Source organism: Phyllobates terribilis, unplaced genomic scaffold (genome assembly GCF_046119375.1).
Source record: "Phyllobates terribilis strain yellow unplaced genomic scaffold, ASM4611937v1 Scaffold_1__5_contigs__length_1240528914, whole genome shotgun sequence".
NCBI classification, from domain to species: domain Eukaryota; kingdom Metazoa; phylum Chordata; class Amphibia; order Anura; family Dendrobatidae; genus Phyllobates; species Phyllobates terribilis.
The window spans coordinates 608638917-608661647 of record NW_027362761.1 but is presented as its reverse complement, the minus strand read 5'-3'; the positions used below and the strand labels follow the sequence as shown (position 1 = coordinate 608661647).

Here is a 22731-nt window from a genome sequence, read left to right as displayed (position 1 = left end):
TGGAGTGGCGGGGGCAGATGGGCGGTATAAGGTTTGTCCTTTGGTTTGGTCATTTATTAGATTTGTGGTAGGTTTTTTCCCTCTTTTTATTATTTATCAGATACTGATCACTCGATTTATTTATTGATAATACGATTATAGTTACAAATTACCACCATGCTTTACACTTCTGACTGCCACGATAGAAAGAGGCAAGACAGAAATAGGGTGAATATCACAGATTGGTGAGTGAACGTCTTTTACAAGACTTGCTCTTCCTCAGGACTAGTGACGTTGGCTCGGTCCATATGATATTACACACAGGACCACAGGGAGACAAATGTATACAACTTGCCGCCACCTAACCTATTACTGCGGATCAGATCCCTTATCGGAGCCATCACGACCCTCCGCACTGTCTATACGGTGACTCGTACCAACATCCCAATTCTGCAACTATAATCCTGGTATCTCAATTGCTTACGGTTCTCTCAATGTACCCCACAGGACAACAGAAAGTGCCCGCTGCACACCCACCGCTCGAATCATCCAAGCCCAAAGTCCTGCGTCTCTCACCTTCACAACAGCAAAATCTGTTTCACCCCTCCCGCTCCATGACATGTATAAATTATGAAGCAAGACCTGTGTTACTATTCGGCCCATATCAGGACAGGCAGCACGGTACCGCTACTCCTCGGCCGGCGTCAAGAGGGCCAGCAGTCGGCACGGTACCGCTAATCCTCGGCCGGCGTCAGGAGGGACAGCAGTCGGCACGGTACCGCTAATCCTCGGCCGGCGTCAGGAGGGACAGCAGTCGGCACGGTACCGCTAATCCTCGGCCGGCGTCAGGAGGGACAGCAGTCGGCACGGTACCGCTACTCCTCGGCCGGCGTCAGGAGGGACAGCAGTCGGCACGGTACCGCTAATCCTCGGCTGGCGTCACGAGGGCCAGCAGTCGGCACGGTACCGCTAATCCTCGGCCGGCGTCAGGAGGGACAGCAGTCGGCACATTACCGCTAATCCTCGGCCGGCGTCAGGAGGGACAGCAGTCGGCACAGTACCGCTACTCCTCGGCCGGCTTCAGGAGGGCCAGCAGTCGGCACAGTACCGCTAATCCTCGGCCGGCGTCAGGAGGGACAGCAGTCGGCACAGTACCGCTAATCCTCGGCCGGCGTCAGGAGGGACAGCAGTCGGCACGGTACCGCTAATCCTCGGCCAGCGTCAGGAGGGCCAGCAGTCGGCACAGTAGTATTATATATCCCATGCCACAAAGGACGGCAGATTAATGTACTGTTTGACTGACTATTCATGCAAAGTAGACTAATCCGTACTACGCAGTGTATATCTTCCCCTAGTGGACAGCAGCTGCAACAGCAGCAGCACAATAATCAAGCAGATTTACATCTCTCATAAGAAATCTTTGGGGCTCCACCATATAGAAATATTGCAGTTCTTCATGGTTTTATTAAAAATAATCTTTTAGCAATAATTTATAATTTGCAATATAAAAAAAACGAAGAGGCGATGATAAAAATGTAGTGATCGGAGCGGAGATAAGGGCAGTTTCCATCTCATTCCCCACATGAGCTCCGCGTACAACGAGCCTTTGGTTCAGATAATTAAAATGAATTGAGAATTATTGAGGATTAGATGCGATTATCCAGAAAACATTCACAGATGACGGGGCCCCAACTCTGTCACTCAGGGGCCACTGGGTAGGCCCGTATGATCACAGCGGTCGTTTCCATTACACCGATGATCTTCTGGTTAATGCTGGAGCTGCCCCGGGTCTCCAGGAGGGGGCGCAGTTAGAAGACCCCCAGGTCAGACAGGTAGGTATTGGCTTCCAGCAGTAACGCTTTGGTATAAACTCTGACTGTGTAGAAGAGGGTGAAGAAGTCCTGGGTGCTGAAAAAGGTGTCAGCCAGAGCGAAGCCCAAGGTGGAAGGAATAAAGCCACGGCCGTACTCCACCATCCAGGTGCCAGCACTCCACTGAACAGACGTGACCTCCCCCACTCCATGCACAATGGTATCTCCTGCACAAAGAGAAAGCGCAGCACGTCAGAGCCATCTCTACAGACAGCGGCCCACGGTACAGAGTCCAATAATCCGGCATCCCAGACTATAGAGAGTATAGAAGGAACCGACACCCAAGATCCACATGTGACCAAACTACTCCCTGCAGATCACCAGCAGCGGCACAGTACTGATCCCGAGTTACATCCTGTATTATCCTCCAGAGCTGCACTCACTATTCTGCTGGTGCAGTCACTGTGTACATACATTACAGTACTGATCCAGAGTTACATCCTGTATTATCCTCCAGAGCTGCACTCACTATTCTGCTGGTGCAGTCACTGTGTACATACATTACAGTACTGATCCTGAGTTACATCCTGTATTATACTCCAGAGCTGCACTCACTATTCGGCTGGTGCAGTCACTGTGTACATACATTACATTACTGATCCCGAGTTACATCCTGTATTATACCCCAGAGCTGCACTCACTATTCTGCTGGTGCACTCACTGTGTTCATACATTACATCACTGATCCTGAGTTATATCCTGTATTATACCCCAGAGCTGCACTCACTATTCTGCTGGTGCAGTCACTGTGTACATACATTACATTACTGATCCTGAGTTACCTCCTGTATTATACTCCAGAGCTGCACTCACTATTCTGCTGGTGCAGTCACTGTGTACATACATTACATTACTGATCCTGAGTTACCTCCTGTATTATACTCCAGAGCTGCACTCACTATTCTGCTGGTGGAGTCACTGTTCGCTTACCAGGGTAGAAGATCTCGCTCTTTGTGGTCCCTTCTTTCCACTGGCGGAAGGTTCCGGTCAGAATGGTATCGGAGATTTCCGCCCAGTAGCGTCCTATAATGAGGGGGGCAGCGGTTAGTAACGTTTCATCAGCAGGGGTTGCCCACAATGGGGTAAGCACAGGTCGGGTCACACTTGGGGGGGGGCTCTTCATTTTCTTTCAGTTACAGGCTCGTCAGATTGTCGATGAGGTTCCAGGGTGCACCGACGTTGCGGGAATCTGCTCTAACACACCGTGCAGTGACGAGAGGCTCCCGCACACTGAATCTGGGGTGCGTACCCGGCTTCATTGAGTGATTGCGCCAGAGCCGCTGAGTCACGGGCTCTGTGACCACGCAGTTATGAGCGCTCTGGAACATGCGCGCCACCGTCTTCCCTTCCCTCCGGGCAGACCATCTCCCCCCCAGTGCTGCCAACAGCGCGCATGCGCACTCAGTCAGTGAAGCTGGGTACATGCACCCGATTCAGTGCGCATGCGCGGGGAGCTGCTCCACACTGCGTAGGTGCGGGATTTTAGAGCATATTTCTGTGACGTCGGCGCACCCCGGAGCATAAGAGTGCTGAGCCCGTGACGGAAAGAAAACGAAGCGCCCCCCCATGACTGAACGAGAAGGTGCTATACATTATTTCTGGAGATTATTAAGGCACCGTTTTGATTGAAAAAGTGTTAGTGACGCACATCACGTCACTAAACACACGGGGGGCAGTTTAGCTGCTAATAACCACGTTCCCTTGACTCATTTTTCTTTTTTGTCTTATATTTGTTGATGTTCATTTCGCCAAATACATCAAATTGGTGCAAGCAGCGAATATCGACAGGACTTGCCGCGCCGGCTCCGATCACCCGCAGTTGAGCAGTTTATCAGGAGGCTGGAACGACTGCAGTGGACGCACCGCAACACGTGCGGACATACAGTGACCCACTTCATCACCCGGCGAGGGCACATCCAGCACCTGACCCTGAACTACGGCAGCAAGCCCCCTGTGAGCAGCAGGCACAGGCAGGAGGCTGTCACCTACCCCCATAACTGCCCCCCAAACTCACCTGAGTGGCCACTGGTGTCCACCGCCGTACCGAAGAGGAGCACATACTCAGTGAGCGAGGCGTGCAGCAGGCACATGGACCCCATCCAGCCACCCGCATTCACAAACACCCACTGCAGGTCCTCGTCCGGCAGGATGTGCCCCGGGTGCTTCTTCCGCAGCTCAATGATGATCTTGGAGAAGGCGTCTTCATAGTCCAGACCTGCAGGGAGAGGGGCCGTGAGGGGCACACCAGTGTCTCCTCATGTGCCAGTAAGTCACGGTGTTCTCCCCCCCCCCCTTTCCCTCCCCAGTCACGGTGTTCTCCCCCCCCCCCTTTCCCTCCCCAGTCACGGTGTTCTCCCCCCCCCCCTTTCCCTCCCCAGTCACGGTGTTCTCCCCCCCCCCCTTTCCCTCCCCAGTCACGGTGTTCTCCCCCCCCCCCTTTCCCTCCCCAGTCACGGTGTTCTCCCCCCCCCCCTTTCCCTCCCCAGTCACGGTGTTCTCCCCCCCCCTTTCCCTCCCCAGTCACGGTGTTCTCCCCCCCCCTTTCCCTCCCCAGTCACGGTGTTCTCCCCCCCCCTTTCCCTCCCCAGTCACGGTGTTCTCCCCCCCCCCTTTCCCTCCCCAGTCACGGTGTTCTCCCCCCCCCCTTTCCCTCCCCAGTCACGGTGTTCTCCCCCCCCCTTTCCCTCCCCAGTCACGGTGTCCCCCCCCCCCTTTCCCTCCCCAGTCACGGTGTTCTCCCCCCCCCTTTCCCTCCCCAGTCACGGTGTCCCCCCCCCCCTTTCCCTCCCCAGTCACGGTGTCCCCCCCCCCCCCTTTCCCTCCCCAGTCACGGTGTCCCCCCCCCCCCCTTTCCCTCCCCAGTCACGGTGTCCCCCCCCCCCCTTTCCCTCCCCAGTCACGGTGTCCCCCCCCCCTTTCCCTCCCCAGTCACGGTGTTCTCCCCCCCCCTTTCCCTCCCCAGTCACGGTGTTCCCCCCCCCCAGTCACGGTGTTCTCCCCCCCCCTTTCCCTCCCCAGTCACGGTGTTCTCCCCTTTCCCTCCTCAGTCACGGTGTTCTCCCCCCTTTCCCTCCTCAGTCACGGTGTTCTCCCCCCTTTCCCTCCCCAGTCACGGTGTTCTCCCCCCTTTCCCTCCCCAGTCACGGTGTTCTCCCCCCTTTCCCTCCCCAGTCACGGTGTTCTCCCCCCTTTCCCTCCCCAGTCACGGTGTTCTCCCCCCTTTCCCTCCCCAGTCACGGTGTTCTCCCCCCTTTCCCTCCCCAGTCACGGTGTTCTCCCCCCTTTCCTTCCCCAGTCACGGTGTTCTCCCCCCTTTCCTTCCCCAGTCACGGTGTTCTCCCCCCTTTCCCTCCCCAGTCACGGTGTTCTCCCCCCTTTCCCTCCCCAGTCACGGTGTTCTCCCCCCTTTCCCTCCCCAGTCACGGTGTTCTCCCCCCTTTCCCTCCCCAGTCACGGTGTTCTCCCCCCTTTCCCTCCCCAGTCACGGTGTTCTCCCCCCTTTCCCTCCCCAGTCACGGTGTTCTCCCCCCTTTCCCTCCCCAGTCACGGTGTTCTCCCCCCTTTCCCTCCCCAGTCACGGTGTTCTCCCCCCTTTCCCTCCCCAGTCACGGTGTTCTCCCCCCTTTCCCTCCCCAGTCACGGTGTTCTCCCCCCTTTCCCTCCCCAGTCACGGTGTTCTCCCCCCTTTCCCTCCCCAGTCACGGTGTTCTCCCCCCTTTCCCTCCCCAGTCACGGTGTTCTCCCCCCTTTCCCTCCTCAGTCACGGTGTTCTCCCCCCTTTCCCTCCCCAGTCACGGTGTTCTCCCCCCTTTCCCTCCCCAGTCACGGTGTTCTCCCCCCTTTCCCTCCCCAGTCACGGTGTTCTCCCCCCTTTCCCTCCCCAGTCACGGTGTTCTCCCCCCTTTCCCTCCCCAGTCACGGTGTTCTCCCCCCTTTCCCTCCCCAGTCACGGTGTTCTCCCCCCTTTCCCTCCCCAGTCACGGTGTTCTCCCCCCTTTCCCTCCCCAGTCACGGTGTTCTCCCCCCTTTCCCTCCTCAGTCACGGTGTTCTCCCCCCTTTCCCTCCCCAGTCACGGTGTTCTCCCCCCTTTCCCTCCCCAGTCACGGTGTTCTCCCCCCTTTCCCTCCTCAGTCACGGTGTTCTCCCCCCTTTCCCTCCTCAGTCACGGTGTTCTCCCCCCTTTCCCTCCTCAGTCACGGTGTTCTCCCCCCTTTCCCTCCCCAGTCACGGTGTTCTCCCCCCTTTCCCTCCTCAGTCACGGTGTTCTCCCCCCTTTCCCTCCCCAGTCACGGTGTTCTCCCCCCTTTCCCTCCTCAGTCACGGTGTTCTCCCCCCTTTCCCTCCCCAGTCACGGTGTTCTCCCCCCTTTCCCTCCCCAGTCACGGTGTTCTCCCCCCTTTCCCTCCCCAGTCACGGTGTTCTCCCCCCTTTCCCTCCCCAGTCACGGTGTTCTCCCCCCTTTCCCTCCCCAGTCACGGTGTTCTCCCCCCTTTCCCTCCTCAGTCACGGTGTTCTCCCCCCTTTCCCTCCTCAGTCACGGTGTTCTCCCCCCTTTCCCTCCCCAGTCACGGTGTTCTCCCCCCTTTCCCTCCTCAGTCACGGTGTTCTCCCCCCTTTCCCTCCTCAGTCACGGTGTTCTCCCCCCTTTCCCTCCTCAGTCACGGTGTTCTCCCCCCTTTCCCTCCTCAGTCACGGTGTTCTCCCCCCTTTCCCTCCTCAGTCACGGTGTTCTCCCCCCTTTCCCTCCATTTTCCTCCTCAGTCACGGTGTCCCACCCCCACCCCTTTCCCTCCTCAGTCACGGTGTCGTCCTCCCTTTTCCTCCTCAGTCTCGGTGTCCCCTCACACGGTGCCCGGTGTGGGGCGGTTACCCGAGTGCTCCTTGGCCAGGCCTGCGATCTCCTCCCGGCTGAACACGTAGGTCTTGGAGCTGAGCCAGCCGCGGACGAGCTGCAGCAGGACGCCGAGCACGGCCAGGGCCACTGCCGCCTTCACGGCCCGGGACACCGCGAACAACATGGCAGACGGCGGGTGCAGCGGAGTCACTGGGAGACGGGTCACCGGAGCCAGAGCCCAACACAGCGCACAGCTCCGCCCACCCCGACACACAGCCAATACCGTGCGAGCAGCGACAACTGCAGCCAATTACAGGCGAGAGAACTGCGATCCAGCCAATCAACGGCGAGCAAGGAATGTGGTGACAGGCGGGAAACTGTCAGACACACGGCGACACCTAATGGTAACTAAAGGCATTACAGCCCGCAGCTGAGCAGAGAGAAATGTCTAATCAAAATACATAAGGTATATGTCATACCTGTGTGTAGTGTATGTACACCCCTATATTATATATGTGCACCCCTATATTATATATATATATACACCCCTATATTATATATATGTGCACCCCTATATTATATATATATGTACACCCCTATATTATATATATATATGTACACCCCTATATTATATATGTGCACCCCTATATTATATATATATGTACACCCCTATATTATATACGTGCACCCCTATATTATATATATATATGTACACCCCTATATTATATATATGTGCACCCCTATATTATATATATATACACCCCTATATTATATATATGTGCACCCCTATATTATATATGTACACCCCTATATTATATATATGTACACCCCTATATTATATATATATATATGTACACCCTTATATTATATATGTGCACCCCTATATTATATATATATGTACACCCCTATATTATATATATATATGTACACCCCTATATTATATATATATGTACACCCCTATATTATATATATGTGCACCCCTATATTATATATATATACACCCCTATATTATATGTGCACCCCTATATTATATATATATGTACACCCCTATATTATATATATGTACACCCCTATATTATATATATATATGTACACCCCTATATTATATATGTGCACCCCTATATTATATATATATGTACACCCCTATATTATATATATACCCCTATATTATATATATGTACACCCCTATATTATATATATATATGTACACCCCTATATTATATATATGTGCACCCCTATATTATATATATATACACCCCTATATTATATATATGTGCACCCCTATATTATATATATATGTACACCCCTATATTATATATATGTACACCCCTATATTATATATGTGCACCCCTATATTATATATATATGTACACCCCTATATTATATATGTGCACCCCTATATTATATATATATGTACACCCCTATATTATATATATGTACACCCCTATATTATATATGTGCACCCCTATATTATATATATATGTACACCCCTATATTATATATATATGTGCACCCCTATATTATATATATATGTACACCCCTATATTATATATATATGTACACCCCTATATTATATATATATACACCCCTATATTATATATATACGTGCACCCCTATATTATATATATGTGTACACCCCTATATTATATATATATGTGCACCCCTATATTATATATATATATACACCCCTATATTATATATATATGTGCACCCCTATATTATATATATATGTATGTATATATATATATTGGTGTGTCCAAACAGACCAAAAGTTTGGACACACCTTCTCATTTAAAGATTTTTCTGTATTTTCTTGACTATGACAATTGTACATTCACACTGAAGGCATCAAAACTATGAATTAACACATGTGGAATTATATACTTAACAAAAAAGTGTGAAACAACTGAAAATATGTCTTATATTCTAGGTTCTTCAAAGTAGCCACCTTTTGCTTTGATGACTGCTTTGCACACTCTTGGCATTCTCTTGATGAGCTTCAAGAGGTAGTCACCGGAAATGGTCTTCACTTCACAGGTGTGCCCTGTCAGGTTTAATAAGTGGGATTTCTTGCCTTATAAATGGGGCTGGGACCATCAGTTGTGTTGTGCAGAAGACTGGTGGATACACAGCTGATAGTCCTACTGAATAGACTGTTAGGATTTGTATTATGGCAAGAAAAAAGCAGCTAAGTAAAGAAAAACGAGTGGCCATCATTACTTTAAGAAATGAAGGTCAGTCAGTGCGAAAAATTGGGAAAACTTTGAAAGTGTCCCCAAGTGCAGTTGCAAAAACCATCAAGCGCTACAAAGAAACTGGCTCCCATGAGGACCGCCCCAGGAAAGGAAGACCAAGAGTCACCTCTGCTTCAGAGGATAAGTTTATCCGAGTCAGCAGCCTCAGAAATCGCAGGTTAACAGCAGCTCAGATTAGAGACCAGGTCAATGCCACACAGAGTTCTAGCAGCAGACACATTGCTGCCCGCGACCAATCACCGATTTGGGCGCCAAATTCAAATATCGGCCGCGACCAATCAGCACAGCGGTGTTTAAATGTGGAGCCAAGATCGGTGATTGGTCGCGGCCGATATTTAAATTTGGCGCCAAAATCGGTGATTGGTCGCACCCAGCGTCGGCGACCAATCAGCGATTTTTAACACAAATGTCCGGACCTTTGTAACACCATGCGGATACTGTGGGGACATCAGCGGCCAGGGTGTGAAGGGAGGACCGGGGAGCGGCGCTGCGGGTCGGGATACTTCTGCTGCAAGCAGTCGCTCATCTCCCGGCTTCTCGGAGTGGAAGTATCCGCACAGGCAGCGGCGCTCCCCGGTCCTCACTAATACAATTCTGCTCCCCGCTCCTCACCAATACGATTCGCACGAGACCAATCAGTGATCTTGGAGATATGGCGCCAAATTTAAACAACGCTCTGCTGATTGGTCGCGGTCCGCCATCCGCGACCAATCAGCACTATTGTCGCCAAATTTAAACACCTCTTTGCTGATTGGTCGAGGCCGGCGACCGCGACCAATCAGCAGAGCGTTGTTTAAATTTGGCGCCAATCTTGCTGATTGGTCGCGGATGGCGGCTGCGACCAATCAGCAGAGCGGGGTTTAAATTTGGCCCCAAAGTCGCTGATTAGTCGCGGCTGACGGCTGCGACCAATCAGCACAGCGTTGTTTAAATTTTGCGCCAAAATAGCTGATTGATCGCGGCCTCGACCAATCAGCAGTATTGGCGCCAAATTTAAACACCGCTCTGCTGATTGGTCGCGTTCGGCAACCGCGACCAATCAGCGATTTTGGTGCCAAATTTAAACACGCTCTCCAGTCCTCACTAACACGGTTCGCTGATTGGTCGCGGCCGCCGCCCGCGACCAATCACCAATATTGCCGCCAAATTTAAACACTGCTTTGCTGATTGGTCGCGGTTGCCGAACGCGACCAATCAGCGATTTTGGCGCAAAATTTAAACACCGCTCTGCTAATTGCGCCCCGTCGGCCGCATACCTATTCTAGAATACCCGATGCATTAGAATCGGGCCACCATCTAGTCTATATATATATAATTGTCTTATCCCGTCTGTCTGTCTGTCCAGGAAATCCCGCGTCGCTCATTGGTCCGGCAGCAGCCAATCAGCGCCGCGGGATTTCTGAAAAAAGATGGCGGCCATTAGTGGCTCATCTGGCGGACGGAGGTTAGCGGCGATGCAGCGGGGAGATGAGCGGCGCTAGCAGCACAACTACCCCGACCGGCGCCGCTGACCTCAAGGCGGCTAACGTCGGAAGATCAGCGGCTTGGCCCGCTGATCTCCTGACAGCAAGTGTGAACGGAGGACCGGGGAGCGGCGCCGCCGGTCGGGATGCTTCTGCTGCGAGCAACCGCTCATCTCCTGGTTTCTCGCAGCAGAAGGAGCCGCACAGGCAGCGCCGCTCCCCGGTCCTCGCTAATATGGAGCCGCACAAGCAGCGCCGCTCCCGGGCCCACACTAATACGACGCTGATTGGTCGCGGTGGCCGACCGCGACCAATCAGCGAGATGTGCGGCAAATTTAAACGCCGCTCTGCTGATTGGTCGCCGTGGCCGGCCGCGACCAATCAGCGAGATGGGCGGCAAATTTAAACGCCGCTCTGCTGATTGGTCGCGGCCGGCCACCGCGACCAATCAGCGAGATGGGCGGCAAATTTAAACGCCGCTGTGCTGATTGGTCGCCAACGCTGGGCGCGACCAATCATCGATTTTGGCACCACATTTAAATAGCGTCCGCGACCAATCAGCACAGTCACAGTAGTGTTTAACTTTTGCGGCAAGATCAGTGATTGGTCGCTGGCCAAGACCGCGACCAATCACCGATTTGTGCGGCACATTTAAATAGCGGCCGCGACCAATTGGACGTCAGCGCCGCTCCCCGGTCCTCCCTTCACACTCTAGCCGCATGGATGTCAGCGGCGCTGCCTGTGCGGATACTTCCGCTGCGAGAACCCGGGACATGAGCGGGCGCTCGCAGCAGAAGTATCCCGACCCGCAGCGCCGCTCCCCGGTCCTCCCTTGATACCCTAGCCGCTGATGTCCCCACAGTATCCGCATGGTGTTACAAAGGTCCGGACATTTGTGTTAAAAATCGCTGATTGGTCGCCGACGCTATTTAAATGTGGCGCCAAAATCGGTGATTGGTCGCGCCCAGCGTCGGCGACCAATCAGCGATTTTTAACACAAATGTCCGGACCTTTGTAACACCATGCGGATACTGTGGGGACATCAGCGGCTAGGGTATCAAGGGAGGACCGGGGAGCGGCGCTGCGGGTCGGGATACTTCAGCTGCGAGCAGTCGCTCATCTCCCGGCTTCTCGCAGAGGATATACCCGCACAGGCAGCGGCGCTCCCCGGTCCTCACTAATACGATTCCGCTCCCCGGTCCTCACCAATACGATTCGCTGATTGGTCGCGCTCTCCGCACGCGACCAATCAGTGATCTTGGCGCTAAAGTTAAACACCGCTCTGCTGATTGGTCGCGGCCGCTGCCCGCGACCAATCACCGATTTGGGCGCCACATTTAAATAGCGGCCGCGACCAATCAGCGAGCTTGGCGCCAAATTTAAACAACGCTCTGCTGATTGGTCGCGGACGCTAGACGCGTCCAATCAGCGAGATTGGCGCCAAATTTAAACAACGCTCTGCTGATTGGTTGCGGACTCCAGACGCAACCAATCAGCGATTTTGGCGCCAAATTTAAACCCTGCTCTGCTAATTGGTCGCGGATGCCGGCCGCGACTAATCAGCATTATTGGTGCCAAATTTAAACACCGCTCTGCTGATTTGTCGCGGTCGCCATCCGTGACCAATCAGCAATATTGGCGCAAAATTTAAACACCGCTCTGCTAATTGGTCGCGGTTGCCGGCCGTGACCAATCAGCAGTATTGGCGCCAAATTTAAACCCCGCTCTGCTGATTAGTCGCGGTCGCCGTCCGCGACCAGTCAGCAGTATTGGCGCCAAATTTAAACCCCGCTCTGCTGATTGGTCGCGGTTGCCAGCCGCGACCAATCAGCGATTTTGGCGCCAAATTTAAATCCCGCTCTGCTGATTAGTCGCGACCGCCGGCCGTGACCAATCTGCGATATAGCCGCCAAATTTTAACACCGCTTTCGTGATTGGTCACTTTTGCCGGCCTCGACCAGTCAGCGATTTTGGCGCCAAATTTAAATACCGCTCTACTGATTGCGCCCTGTCGGCCGCATACATATTTTAGAATACCTGATGCATTAGAATCGGGCCACCATCTAGTATTTAATAAATGCCTAACATCGGCAGGGAACCACCCCAAAGATTACGGGACACACTCATTCCGCATAGGTGCGGCCACGGAAGCAGCTAGAGCAGGACTATCAGAAACGGAAGTGCAGAGGATAGGGAGATGGCGATCCACGTGTTTGGCGAGTTACATAAGACCGGACTTGCTATCCTAACGTGGTTTGTTTCTTTCACAGGTGACGCTAAGCCAACAGTGTGGGTCATAGGCCACTCGTATATATACTGGGCAGAAAAAAGGGCGAAAGTCCGCCCAGGCGGGAGGAATATGGGATTTCATAACACATATTTCAACTGGAGAGGTATTAGAGGCCTGCGATGGCCACAGGTACTAATGGAGGTAATCAGATAGGGAGAGAAGCGACTGGTCCGGTCATATTAGTGATACACGCCGGGGAAACGACCTCGGTCATTACAAAAGTGCAGAACTAATGGCAATAATGAAGCTAGACACTGAGCGCTTCAGAGCATTTTTTAGAAAACTAACGATAGTATGGTCGGAGATAGTGCCGAGAGCGGTATGGAGAGGTGCACGAGACAGCGCGGCCATCGAACGGACAAGGCGGCTAATAAATATTCGAATGGCAAAATTTGTTAACGAAATAGGTGGTGCAGTTATAAGACACCGAGAACTGGAAGGAGATAAAGCAGGCCTCATACGGCCCGATGGTGTTCACTTAACGGACATTTCACTGGACATATTCCTGTCAGGACTCCAGGACGGAGTGGAACAAGCGTTAATGATGATGGGTGGGGGTCAGAGTCCTGCTTACGAGTACGAAGGATCCTCCGTGGCCTGGAAATAGAAAGGACATGTTGGAGAGTTACACTTGTTGGTGTGGAGACCCAGGGCCTGCTGCAACAAGCTGAATTATTTTGGAAATAAAATGCCTTTCTAATGGAATGAGTTAAAGAGTTAATAAAGCTGTGACCGATCCTCACCCATCCAGTTGTAAGGGCCCCGTCACACTAAGCGATGCAGCAGCGATCCCGACAACGATACGACCTGTCAGGGATCGTTGCTGCATCGCTAATACATCGCTGGTGAGCTGTCAAACAGGCAGGCTCACCAGCGATGAGGGGAGCAGCGATATCGTGGAAAGAATCGTTCCACGATGTCCTGCTCCCGTTACCAGCCTGCTGCAAGCAGGAGCAGGCTGGTAACTATGGTAAACATCGGGTTACTAAGTGCGCGTGTGCCCCTAGTAACCCGCTGTTTACCATGGATACCACTCTGCTACGGTGCGAGGGAGCCTCCGAGCACCGTAGCAGAGTGGTATCCATGGTAAACAGCGGGTTACTAAGTGCGCGCGTGCCCCTAGTAACCCGATGTTTACCATAGTTACCAGCCAGATCGTTGGTCCCGCTGGTCACACACAGCGATGTGTGCTGGCCAGCGGGAGGCCAACGACCAAAAAATGGTCCAGGACACTTTGCAACGATCAGCGACTTCACAGCAGGGGCCTGATCGTTGCAAAGTGTCACACACAGCGACATCGCTGGTGAGGTCGCTGGTGAGTCACCAAAACCGTGACTCAGCAGCGATATCGCTAGCGATATCGCTATGTGAGACGGGGGCTTAAGACTTACATTATTGTATTGTCAAGGAGGGGAGAGCGGTAGGGGGGCTGAGCGTCAGGGTTTGGTTGGGGGTCCTCACAGTCTGCCCTGTATATATACACTGCACAGTACCACTCCTCCTGTCCTGTATATATACACTGCACAGTACCACTCCTCCTGTCCTGTATATATACACTGCAGGTCTTTTTTTTATTGATAGAATAAGTACAGTACATGACAGAACAATAATACATTACAGGACACCGAACATAAGAACAAAACAAGACGACAAATCACAGAAAATAGAAACAAAATAAATCACCGCAGGAATATATATATATATATACAGGAAATAAATATTATAAAACCTATAAGACCCCCGGCCCAGCTTCATTCATACTACTATATACAATCCCACACAACGCTCACACCGTCCTATATACACATAAAACACCGTCCTATATACAAGATTATATACAATAAAACACTAAACCTAATATAACGTATATACAACCGGGAACTAACACTAACCTACTGGTCCCACTGCCTGACCTTAGTCACCCCCTTACCGCACCTCATTCACACCACAGAAAACCAAAAATAACAAGATATACAATAGTGACATGAACAATTTTAAACCTTTTTTTTTTTTTTTTTTTATATTTTATATTTTTTTTGTAATTTTTAATATATATACATAAAACACAGACCTACACTAACTATCCCACCACCCCTGATCTAGCTCTGGCCACAAAGTTCAGGATTACTCCAAGCTAGGATCAGGCCCCAAAGTTTTTCCCCAGGCGGGGCCTGGACCAGGCCAGATCAGTCCTCTTATCACCGCTGATGAAGAACTCCCCCAAATCCCCCACCCAACCTAACTAAAAACCCCTATTATACATTATATACAATATATACAGAACACAACCTACACACTCACCATCCAAGGCTCAAGTTCGATGCCGGCAAACCTTCTATTCAGGAGACAGAAATACAAAACAAAAATCTAGGGTGGAAAGACATCAGCCCACCACCAGGATATAGGAGTACTACCGGACTAAGGCACCCTGAAGGAAAAGCCCCTCCAGAGACGGGCCGCCCTCCGGGCACCCAGTCTTTCATACTCCAGAGAACGTACCTTCACCAGGTCACCTAGGATGTTCCTACAGACTTCATCTACATGGAGGATTTTACTCTGCGTCGAGACTAAAACTCGTGCGTTCCACGTGAAATACCTCACCACTGCGCTGACTATGAATAAAGTGTCTCGGTCCCTTCTCCCAAGGTCTCCGAACGCTCCATAGGCCCACCCGGCGTAGGACAGAGTAGCCAGCCGCGGCCAACCAATGGAAGCCCCCACCCTGTTGTACACCTCTGTATTAAAGGGACAATGAAGCAGGAAGTGCTCCATGCTTTCCAGCACGTTAGCACAAGCCTCACGGGGGCAATTCCTGTCCTCGGAGCTCCTGAACTTCAAATTGTCCCTCACATACAGCTTACCATGGAAGCAGCGCCAAGTCAAGTCCCAGTACTTCTCGGGGATCCTGCTAGAATTTAACAAACTCAACCCAACCTCCAGATCCCGACTTGGGCAGTCTTTGAGGGCCAATGGACTCTGAAAATGAGAAAGCAAGACCCTCATATCGAGGAGTTTCCTCGGGAGGGACCTCACCTCCCACATTCCCAGACCCCACCGGCGGATCATTTTCAGAACCGGGGTAACATAAGCCGGGAGATGCCCGTGTGGTGTGCGAAGATCCTTCAATCTTCCCCCTGTCTCCCATTCCTGGAAGAAAGGCTGAAACCATCCCTTGCAGGAGAATACCCACGGAGGAGCCCTCTCTTTCCAGAGGTTTGCCACGTTCACTTTCAAGAAGGTGTTCACTAGGAACACCACGGGGTTCACCATATTCAGACTCCCTAGTCTCCTCGTGCGGTAAGTGACCTCCCGCTTGACTAGGTTCAGTCTGTTCCCCCATAACATCTGGAAGAACAGACTGTAGACCCGTGTCCAGAGAGACTCTGGCAAGACACAGACGCTGCCCAGGTAGATTAGCAAGGGGAGCAGGAAAGCTTTGCAGAGGCCAACCCTTTCCCTCAAGGTCAAAGACCAACCCCTCCATTGGTCCACTCTTTGGGTGACACCTTTGATTCTGCCTTCCCAGTTTTTCGTGGGGTAATCACCCTGGCCGAATTCGATGCCCAGGACTTTGGCATGTTCTTGGGGTTCGGGGAGGGTGTCCGGAAGATCAAACCCGGGATCTCCGCCTCCCAGCCAGAGACTCTCACACTTATCCTGGTTGACCTTGGACCCGGATGCCTCCGAGTAGCGCTCCACTTCTGACATCACCGCCGCTGCCTCCCCTTGCGAAGAAACAAAGACGGTGACATCGTCCGCGTAGGCCACCACCATCAGGATAGCCTCCGGCGCCGCCCCGCCCATCCGCACCCCCGCCAACGGTCCACAATCGATCCTTCTGAGGAAGGGATCGATTGCAAACGCGTAAAGCAAAGGGCTAAGAGGACAGCCCTGATGGACACCGGATCCTACCCCGAAAGGTCGTCCAATCCACCCATTCACCAGAGGGAAAGTCTCAGCCCCTGCATACAAGGTCTTAAGCCAGTCCACAAAACCTCCAGGCAGACCATACCTCAAAAGAGTGGACCAGAGGTACTCGTGGTTAACTCGATCAAAGGCTTTTGCCTGATCCAGGGTCAGCAAGAACCCCTTCCAGAGGCCCGCCCTGCCTTGCTCCACGGCCTCTCGGACACCTAGAACAGCACTAAAAGTGCTACGGCCAGGAATGCAACAGTGCTGAACCTCCGAAAGGAGCCGGGGTGCAAACTTCACCAGCCTGTTGAAAAGTATCTTAGCCAAAATCTTCCTGTCCACATTGAGAAGTGCTATGGGACGCCAGTTCTCAATGCGTGACGGATCCTTACCCTTTGACAAAATGATCAAAGCTGACCTCCTTAATGATCTCGGCAGAGTGCCCGAGGAGAGACACTCGTTAAACACCTGAGTCAAGAGGGGGACCAAAGAGTCCCTAAAGGTCCTAAAGAACTCGGATGTTAAGCCATCCGGACCTGGCGACTTTTTGGGCCTAAGCCCATCGATCGCCAGTCTCACTTCCTCTTCTTTGATCGCTTCTGCCAAATCGCCCAGCGAGAGGTCAGCCCCTGGCTCAGGAACGGATTCAGCCAGGAAAGCCGACATCCCGTCACGATCAAGCTCCCTCCTTCCCAAGAGGTGCGAGTAGTAGGAACTGATGACCTCCAAGATCCCTGATCTGGACCTTCTCAGGGACCCCGTACTGTCCACCAGCCCCGTCACTATCTTACTATTCACTGACATCTTACAGTTTCTGTAAGGGTCGGGCGAGCAGTACTTCCCGTAGTCCCTCTCGAAAACCAAAGATGCGTGCCTATCGTACTGACACCTCTTCAGCAAGAACTTCACTCTGGAGATCTCCTCGCGGCTACCTCTAGTCGAGACAAGATGCTCGAGTTTCCTCCTCAGGCTCTGATACAGGCGATCCCTGTTCAGGCTTCTGAGGTTCGAGAGCTGCCGGAAGAATCTCGCCACCCGATGTTTGAACATCTCCCACCACCCTGACTTAGTGTTACTTAGGCCCAGCAATGGTACCTGGCTCTGAAAGAATTCCTCAAAAGACCGTCTTACAGCTTCTTCCTCAAGGAGTGACGAATTCAGCTTCCAATAGCCTCTTCCCATCCGAGGAGTCTCTGTAACGTTCAGAGAAAACATAATCAAACAGTGATCGGAGAACTCCACCTCCACAACAGACAACGGTGAAGAGACGGCCTCCTCCTTCAAATAAAACCTGTCTAGCCTAGACCTGCACTGACTACATCTAAAAAAGGTGAATCCCGTGTTGCCCGGGTTGTGCCGGATGTGGACATCCACCAGGCGAGCCTCACTCACTATCCTGTTTAACGCGACGCAGTCATAAGCCAGCCGGTCTCCGGAACCTCCTCTATCACAGGATCTCGTGACATTGTTGAAATCCCCTCCGAAGACCACCTGCCGACTCGAAAATAAAAAAGGTTTGATCTTCAGGAAGAGACATTTGCGGTCCCACTTGGACTGGGAACCATAGATGTTAATGAGCCGAAGCTCTTGTCCCCCCATGGAGACATCTAGGATCAAGCATCTCCCCATTTCTAATTCGATCACTCGTCTGCATTCAACCGCTGCGGTCTTAAAAAGGACCGCCACCCCGCTATACGGCTCGGCCGCAAGAGACCAGTAGGAGGGCCCATGCCTCCACTCTCGCCTTGCTTTATGCAAGGTTGATATATCGGTCAACCTGATCTCCTGCAAAAACAAAATGTCGGCGTCAAGTTGGCCAAGAAAATGAAAGGCCGTGTACCTTGCCGCATCTGACTTTATGCTGCAAACATTAATAGTTGCCAGCGTCAACGGGGTGGGTGCCGCCATCATGATTGATTGAATTAGATAGCCTTTTTCTTCCCACCACTGACAGTCCCAACCTCTTCCTCCGACAATGACGGGTTTTTAGTGAGCTTAAGACAAACAGACTCGTCCATTCTCTCCTTACATACATTCTTGCCCTCGTCTGGTGGTCCTGGGTTAGTCGTCCCCCCAGAGGGCTTTGTAATTGCCCCCCGAGAGGAAGACCCAGCCATCTCCTGAGCCCCAACCACCTTGTCCGCAACCTCCGGCCCCGGGTCCCCACTTCCCCCCTCCAGAGGGAGGTCCTGGAGAGCCCCGAACCGGTTGTAGAGATCCACCAGAGGGGGGGCGGCTGAACCCTCTAATGGCGCTTGGATCACGGCCAGAGAGTCAGAGGGGTCGCACTCCAAAGAGGCAGCTCGAGACCTGGTCCCCCTCCTACCTCTGGCCGTTTTCCTGTTACCCTTTTTCTTTTTCTGTGACCACTCCCCCTCTCCCTCATCTAGACTGTCACCAGAAGAGGGTTCCTGGGAAGACGTGGCGTCCTCTCGCTCTTCCCTTTCAAGTCTCTTGACTTCCTCGCTCAATTCGCTGTCTTTAGGATCCTCAGCTGCAAGTGAAGTACCTGGGTCAGAGTTTAGGGACATTACTCCCTGTCCCCACGGCGCTGCTCCTGCCGCCTGATGGTGGATGGCGGCAGCTTGCTCCTCACCGGATCCCTGCCTTCCCCGCCTCTACTGGTCCCTTCACCGGCAAGATTAGTCCCGGCTTTCGCCTGTCCCGCACTCGCCGCTTTCAGGACCGCATTGGCGAAGGAACGTGGACAGCGACTGAACGGGTGACCGAGGTCACCACACAAGTTACACCTAATCCTGCGACAGGCTGCAGCAAGATGACCGAGGTCCCCACACAGTGCGCATTTCTGGGTGGTACACTGCGCACTGAAGTGTGTGGGGCTACCGCACCTGTGACAGACCTTAGGCTGCCCCCGGTAGAAAATCAAGATCCTATCCCTCCCCAAAAAGGTTGAGGAGGGGATATGGGTAACAGTGTTTCCCGAAACCTTCAATCTCACCATGAAGGTCCAGGCCCCTGACCAGATACCATCGTCATCCAGATTCACCCAGGTAGTAATGTCCATACAGGAAAGCGACTCGTTACTAGTCAAAACGGTCACTTTCCTGACTGAATCTTGGCGGATTATTGCCAGGGGAAAGAGACCATGCCATTCGGGGCGACTCCGAGCCAGCTCATGGCGAGACCAGAAAAGCTCAAGGCCCTCCGGTCTCACGAAGCTGACATCGAAGTAGGAGGTCCCGTAGGGATGGATCAAGGCAAAGATGTCATATGCCGCAAAGCCCATCCCCAGCAGGAGCTCAACCACCTTCGACCTATCAGGACAGGCATCCTTGCTTACCCACTGGAGACGGACCACGTTCCTACGGTTACTCCTCTGCCCCGTTGTCGGCAGAGACCAGACAGTCTCTGCCCCTCTATCTCGGAAGGCTGAAAGACCATGTCTCTCTATCCAGAAAGACAGATCAACCTCCCTCCCCTCTACAGTAATGGAGCTCTCCCCTCTCCTCAGGGCGTCCAGGAGCTGCTGTTGCAAGTCACCATCCCCAGGGCCACCAGACGAGGGCGCACTACTACCTCCAGCACTGACAGCTCCTGAATAGCTTTGGGCTGAAGCCCCAGCCAATGCTGGGGGGGCAGCGGGACCAGCCCCTACTTCCCCCCCACCAACACCAGTGCTGCTCCCACCATTCACTCCAGTACTACTCACACCATTCGCAGGACCATTACTCCCATCATTCACTCCACTACTTCTCCCACCATTTGCTGCATCACTACTCCCACCATTCATTACACCACTACCTCCAACATTTGCTACACCACTACTCCCACCATTCCCACTACTCCCAGCATTCATTCCACCACTACCCCCACCATTTGCTGCATCATCATTCACTGCACCACCACCCCCACCATTTGCTGCATCATCATTCACTGCACCACTACTTCCACCATTCCTACTACTCTCACCATCTGCTCCACCATTACTCCCATCATTCACTGCACCACTACTTCCATTCCCTTTACTTGTCACCCCATTACCTCTGCTGTTCTCTGCACCTTCCACAGTCACCTCCATTCCTTCCTCCCTTGTGTCTGGTGTCTCTGCACTCACACCTGCTGGGCCGGCGGAGGGGAGCACTTCCAGAGACTCCTTTCCCTGCAGCACCACACCCGTTTCCCTTTGGTTGCTGCTGGCTTTCTGCAGGTTGTCTCCTGGAGCGCCCCGCCCCCCTACTGGAGCATTTTGGTCCTTGTGCTGGGCAGACTGTTTGTTGGGCACCGCTGCCTGCCCTGCACCCAGAGACTTTGGGGTCTTAGTGTCCTTTTTGGGCGCTGGGGCACCCTGCCCCCCTGTCGCAGCAGTGCGCCCAGTATTCTTGGCGGATGTTTTTTTCACATCACTCCCGGCCTCCCCGGCCCCGGTGATAACCGGCTTAGCCGCAGAGGGCAGGGAGGGAAACTCCACAGAACTTCCTATGTCCGGCGCTGTGAGTACCTCCACAGCCTCGCCCCCTGCACTGTTCCCCGCACAGATGACAGCATCGCCGGACGTCCTTCTCCTCTCCCCACCTTGCCTCTGCCTCGAGCCCACTGCAGAGCCCGTGCCTTTAGGTTTGGTGGGGTTTAAACAGAAGGTGGGAGGCGCAACATCAGACAGTGGTACATACTTGTAACTCACCACCTCCTGTGCGGCTCCTCCGGTCTTCCTCTTCCTCCTCTTGGTCTCCTCCATTGGTTTGTCCTCACCGAAGGAAAACAGTGTCAGGTCCACTGGAGACTCCAGCAGTCGGATCTCCCTCAGCAGTCCTCCTTCCTCTTCCTCCCCCGACACTCCAACCTCTGCTGTCGGAGTCCTCTGCCCTGCAGGGAGACCACTTAAGCTCCGGCTCTGCCCCTCACTGGCTCCAGCAACTGAGACTCCAGTCACCTCTTCATCCTCCTCCTCCTCTTCACTAAGGACGCCGGCTGGCGGTTCTCCTGAGGTGTTTAACCCCTTCATTTCTGAGAACCGCCGCTGGTTCTTAAACCTCTCCAGGAAGGGACCTGCGCTTTTCTCAATCCCCTCCCGGAGGAGCACTAACCTGACCACCTCGTCTCTGAGGGCTTTAAACCTCTGGGAGGTCGTGGGTCTTTCCTTGTTGGACGCCCGGGTGTTCAGGATCCGGGCCTCCCTCAGCTCCTCTTTCAGCTGGGTTAGTGCTTTGCCGGCGTCCTCGTACTCTCGCAACGTGGCGACCACTCGGGAGGAGAAGGAACTTGTGGACTCGCTGGAGCTCATCTTCCCCCAGGATCTTGCTGGGCTCTTGTTCCTGGGGCCTTGGGTGCCCCTGTCTCCCTCTCTGGGCTGGCGGTGAACAGTCTCGGGGTTGGAGCAGGTGGATGTGCTCTTCCTCACCCTTCCCGATCTCCTCACTCCCTCCTGGGCCGGTTGTTGAGGCTCCTTCTCCCCCGCCGGCATAGACCGGAGGATAGGAGGCTGGGAAGCCATGCCGGCCTCCCAGTAGGCCTGCCTCTCCCTGGGGAGAAGAGAGGCAGACGACGACCCTCCTCCTGGAAGTGCTTGAGCTCAGGAGGCAGGTGCTACTCTCAGCACCACTCCTCCTGTCCTGTGTGTATACACTGCACAGTGCCACTCCTCCTGTCCTGTATATATACACTGCACAGTACCACTCCTCCTGTCCTGTATATATACACTGCACAGTACCACTCCTCCTGTCCTGTATATATACACTGCACAGTACCACTCCTCCTGTCCTGTATATATACACTGCACAGTACCACTCCTCCTGTCCTGTATATATACACTGCACAGTACCACTCCCCCTGTCCTGTATATATACACTGCACAGTACCACTCCTCCTGTCCAGTATATATATACACAGCTCAGTACCACTCCTCCTGTCCTGTATATATACACTGCACAGTACCACTCCTCCTGTCCTGTATATATACACTGCACAGTACCACTCCTCCTGTCCTGTATATACTGCACAGTACCACTCCTCCTGTCCTGTATATATACACTGCACAGTGCCACTCCTCCTGTATATATACACTGCACAGTACCACTCCTCCTGTCCTGTATATATACACTGCACAGTACCACTCCTCCTGTCCTGTATATATGCACTGCACAGTACCACTCCTCCTGTCCTGTATAT

At 53.0% G+C, this 22731-nt stretch overlaps 2 protein-coding genes across 2 annotated transcripts; both read right to left on the bottom strand.

Annotated features, from left to right (window-relative positions):
* Positions 1-1415: 1415 nt before the first annotated feature.
* Positions 1416-6974, bottom strand: SIGMAR1 (sigma non-opioid intracellular receptor 1). Its single transcript, XM_073683219.1, has 4 exons — positions 6722-6974; positions 3865-4065; positions 2781-2873; positions 1416-2017 (listed from the first exon to the last, which is right to left on the bottom strand). Exons 1-4 carry the CDS (start codon positions 6867-6869, stop codon positions 1788-1790), a joined length of 672 nt encoding a protein of 223 aa, XP_073539320.1. The 5' UTR covers positions 6870-6974; the 3' UTR covers positions 1416-1787.
* A 10746-nt stretch (positions 6975-17720) lies between these two features.
* LOC141169664 (uncharacterized) lies at positions 17721-22151 on the bottom strand. Its single transcript, XM_073655118.1, has 2 exons — positions 21248-22151; positions 17721-17798 (listed from the first exon to the last, which is right to left on the bottom strand). The coding sequence occupies exons 1-2, from the start codon at positions 22055-22057 to the stop codon at positions 17763-17765; spliced, it is 846 nt and encodes a 281-aa protein (XP_073511219.1). The 5' UTR covers positions 22058-22151; the 3' UTR covers positions 17721-17762.
* Positions 22152-22731: the final 580 nt, after the last annotated feature.

Excerpts from the sequence above, each read along its gene's own strand:
- SIGMAR1 (XM_073683219.1), bottom strand. The coding sequence starts at position 6,869 with ATGTTGTTCGCGGTGTCCCGGGCCGTGAAGGCGGCAGTGGCCCTGGCC. Across the intron at positions 4,066-6,721 it reads CCTGGCCAAGGAGCACTCGG|GTCTGGACTATGAAGACGCC; the intron begins GTAACCGCCCCA and ends CTCTCCCTGCAG. Across the intron at positions 2,874-3,864 it reads GGACACCAGTGGCCACTCAG|GACGCTACTGGGCGGAAATC; the intron begins GTGAGTTTGGGG and ends CCCTCATTATAG.
- LOC141169664 (XM_073655118.1), bottom strand. The coding sequence starts at position 22,057 with ATGGCTTCCCAGCCTCCTATCCTCCGGTCTATGCCGGCGGGGGAGAAG. Across the intron at positions 17,799-21,247 it reads GAGGAGCCGCACAGGAGGTG|AGACTCCTCGGATGGGAAGA; the intron begins GTGAGTTACAAG and ends TGAACGTTACAG.